The sequence below is a fragment of the Silurus aristotelis genome (assembly GCF_946808225.1).
Source record: "Silurus aristotelis genome assembly, chromosome: 1".
In the NCBI taxonomy this organism is placed as follows: Eukaryota; Metazoa; Chordata; class Actinopteri; order Siluriformes; family Siluridae; genus Silurus; species Silurus aristotelis.
Window position 1 is genome coordinate 777,775 of NC_139574.1, and position 2,500 is coordinate 780,274.

General features: G+C 44.2%; 1 protein-coding gene across 7 annotated transcripts in view; it reads right to left on the reverse strand.

Moving 5' to 3' along the window:
• The window catches only part of ankfn1b (ankyrin repeat and fibronectin type III domain containing 1b), a 110,015-nt gene that overhangs the window by 36,108 nt on the left and 71,407 nt on the right, over window positions 1-2,500 (reverse strand). For 6 of the 7 annotated variants that reach the window (XM_083544634.1, XM_083544632.1, XM_083544631.1 and 3 more), the window contains one exon: window positions 1,253-1,293. In XM_083544634.1, coding sequence (XP_083400760.1) covers window positions 1,253-1,293 — 41 coding nt within the window. Of the gene's footprint in view, window positions 1-1,252; window positions 1,294-2,500 lie in introns of those variants that run through there. The other variant, XM_083544635.1, reaches the window with a different exon arrangement.

Consider the following 2,500-nt stretch of genomic DNA (forward strand, 5'->3'; position numbering starts at 1 on the left):
GCAAAGAGTAACCCTACTCACACACACACACACACACACACACACACACACACACACACACACACACACACACACACACACACACACACACACAGAAGAACACTTTGGGAAGCCATTTGTCAGAATGGAATCTTAAGTTTTGTAAAGTGTGTGTGTGTGTGTGTGTGTGTGTGTGTGTGTGTGTGTGTGTGTGTGTGTGTGTGTGTGTGTGTGTGTGGGCTTGTTAACGTACTCGCTGTGGAGCCAAACCACATCAAAGACACACCACAGAGGACACACACACACACACACACACACACACTACTGAGTCATGCAGACACACACATGCCTTCTTGCCACCAAGGCATCCCCTACACACACACTTTATACAACCAGTGAACACATACACACGTTGACCACAAAACCACAGTGAAACCAACATGCTTGTTAGAGCCATTACACTGTCTGATAGAGTGTGGGAATGGAGGAGAGTGAGTGTGTGTGTGTGTGTGTGTGTGTGTGTGTGTGTGTGTGTGTGTGGTGTGTGTGTGTGTGTGTGTGTGTGTGTGAAAGAGAGAGAGAGAGAGAGAGAGAGAGAGAGAGAGAGAGAGAGAGAGAGAGAGAGAGAGAGAGAGAAAGGGAGAGAGAGAGGGAGACATGGATGAACAATGAAATTATATACTTGAATAAATGAATGGCCACCTGTGAACAGATCCAAATAGCCCCTGTGTTGGGTTCAAACAATTCTGTAGGCACAGACTGACCACTGGAGCCTGTGCAGGTGCTGGTGTCCACAACTGGGCCTCTGGTAGACTATCTATGCAACATGACCATACCGAGCCCATCCTGTGGACTCCTCACTTACATGCTGACGTGTGGAGATCAGGTGCAATGCAGCAGGCATGTGAAGAGTAGTCTCAGACAGCCAGACACCTCAAAAGTAAACTGTCTTTCAACATAAGGAATGTTATTGGCAGGAAAAAACCCTGAGTGTGTGAAGGGAAGTCTGGCTCCAGCACAGGCCACCCGGAATGTTTTTAAGCAGCAGAGTAACATCAGCTACAAAGCCAGACTTCAGAGTAGCAGTAATTTCTGCCACTACCTCTGGAAGCAATGGTATGTCCACTAAGGAGTTTCTCGAATTTCTCAATCCAACTGCACTATTTATCCTATTATAACCAAATTATAATACCGAGAAGAAGAAGAAGAAGAAGAACAATTGAGACATAGATGAATAAAAAGACTGAGAAAGAGAGGAACTTGAAGAGCTCACCTTCTTTGCCTTGCCTCCTTTCTGTCTGCAGAACCAAGACTCTGAAAAATACAAAGCATATTTACTATAACAGAGAAAAATCTTTCATCAGGTGTACTTTAAAATGTTCATCCTAATAAATCCAGTAAAAAGTCGAATTCAGCCATGAACCTCTGCCCTGCGTCCCTGCACGGATTTTTGCTTCTCCATGCTGGTGCTGTAGCCAATCAGATGCTTGTGTCCATCTATGTAACTTCATATTCTATAACTAGTGCTATCTTTGGGCAGCTCCCTGAAGATCTGCTTTCTATGTGATGGAAGTGTGTGGAAGATCTCCAGAGCTTGAACCCTATTGAACACCTTTGGGATGAATGTGAACGCAGACTGCACCCTGGACCTTCTCACCTTTTCACCTACATCACTACCTGACATTACGAACACACTTATAGCTGATTAAATCTCCACAACATCTCTACAAAATCCAGTGGAACATCTTCCCAGAAGAGTGGAGCTTATTAGAACAGCAAATGGAGACAAAATGTGGAATGAGATGTTTAAAAAGCATGTTGCAGTCTTATGGTCAGGTCTGCAAACTTTTGTTCTTAGGTTTTATTTCACTTTAAAGAACTCATGCACATCTTTTATGTTGAGTTAAGAGCTCCACCACAACACTGATGTGACATGTGTGGGACAAGGGCAGGGCTTTCCAGTGTCACTTTACATCACAGAGGTGTCCATATGTGCTGTTTTCAGGCGAGTTCCTCCGTGATACCTCACAAACTGTACGATACTGCTGATCTCTCAGGAATCAGCAGTTGGCATCAGCAGCACACATCAGAAGGAGAAGTAGATCACGGTCCAGAACCATTAGCTACTGAGACCAGGAGCACTGTTTCAACCAGCCGTCATCCATTCACATGAAAGAGAGGTTTAAAGAGAAGCTGTGTGTGTGTGTGTGTGTGTGTGTGTGTGTGTGTGTGTGTGTGTGTGTGTGTGTGTGTGTGTGTGTGTGTGACATTTAGTGCAGTGTAGGAGGCTTTAAAGGGTTTTTAAGTGCAATGTTTCATCAGGTAGCTCAACAGCAGGAGATAAGAACATTTCTGCAGACTCTCTGACCTTTACCTGGGTATATATATATACCCAGTGTGTGTGTGTGTGTGTGTGTGTGTGTGTGTGTGTGTGTGTGTGTGTGTGTGTGTGTGTGATGAATAAATAATAATAATAATGACATTAAGATACCCATAATATATTCATGGAGGCTCTGTACAG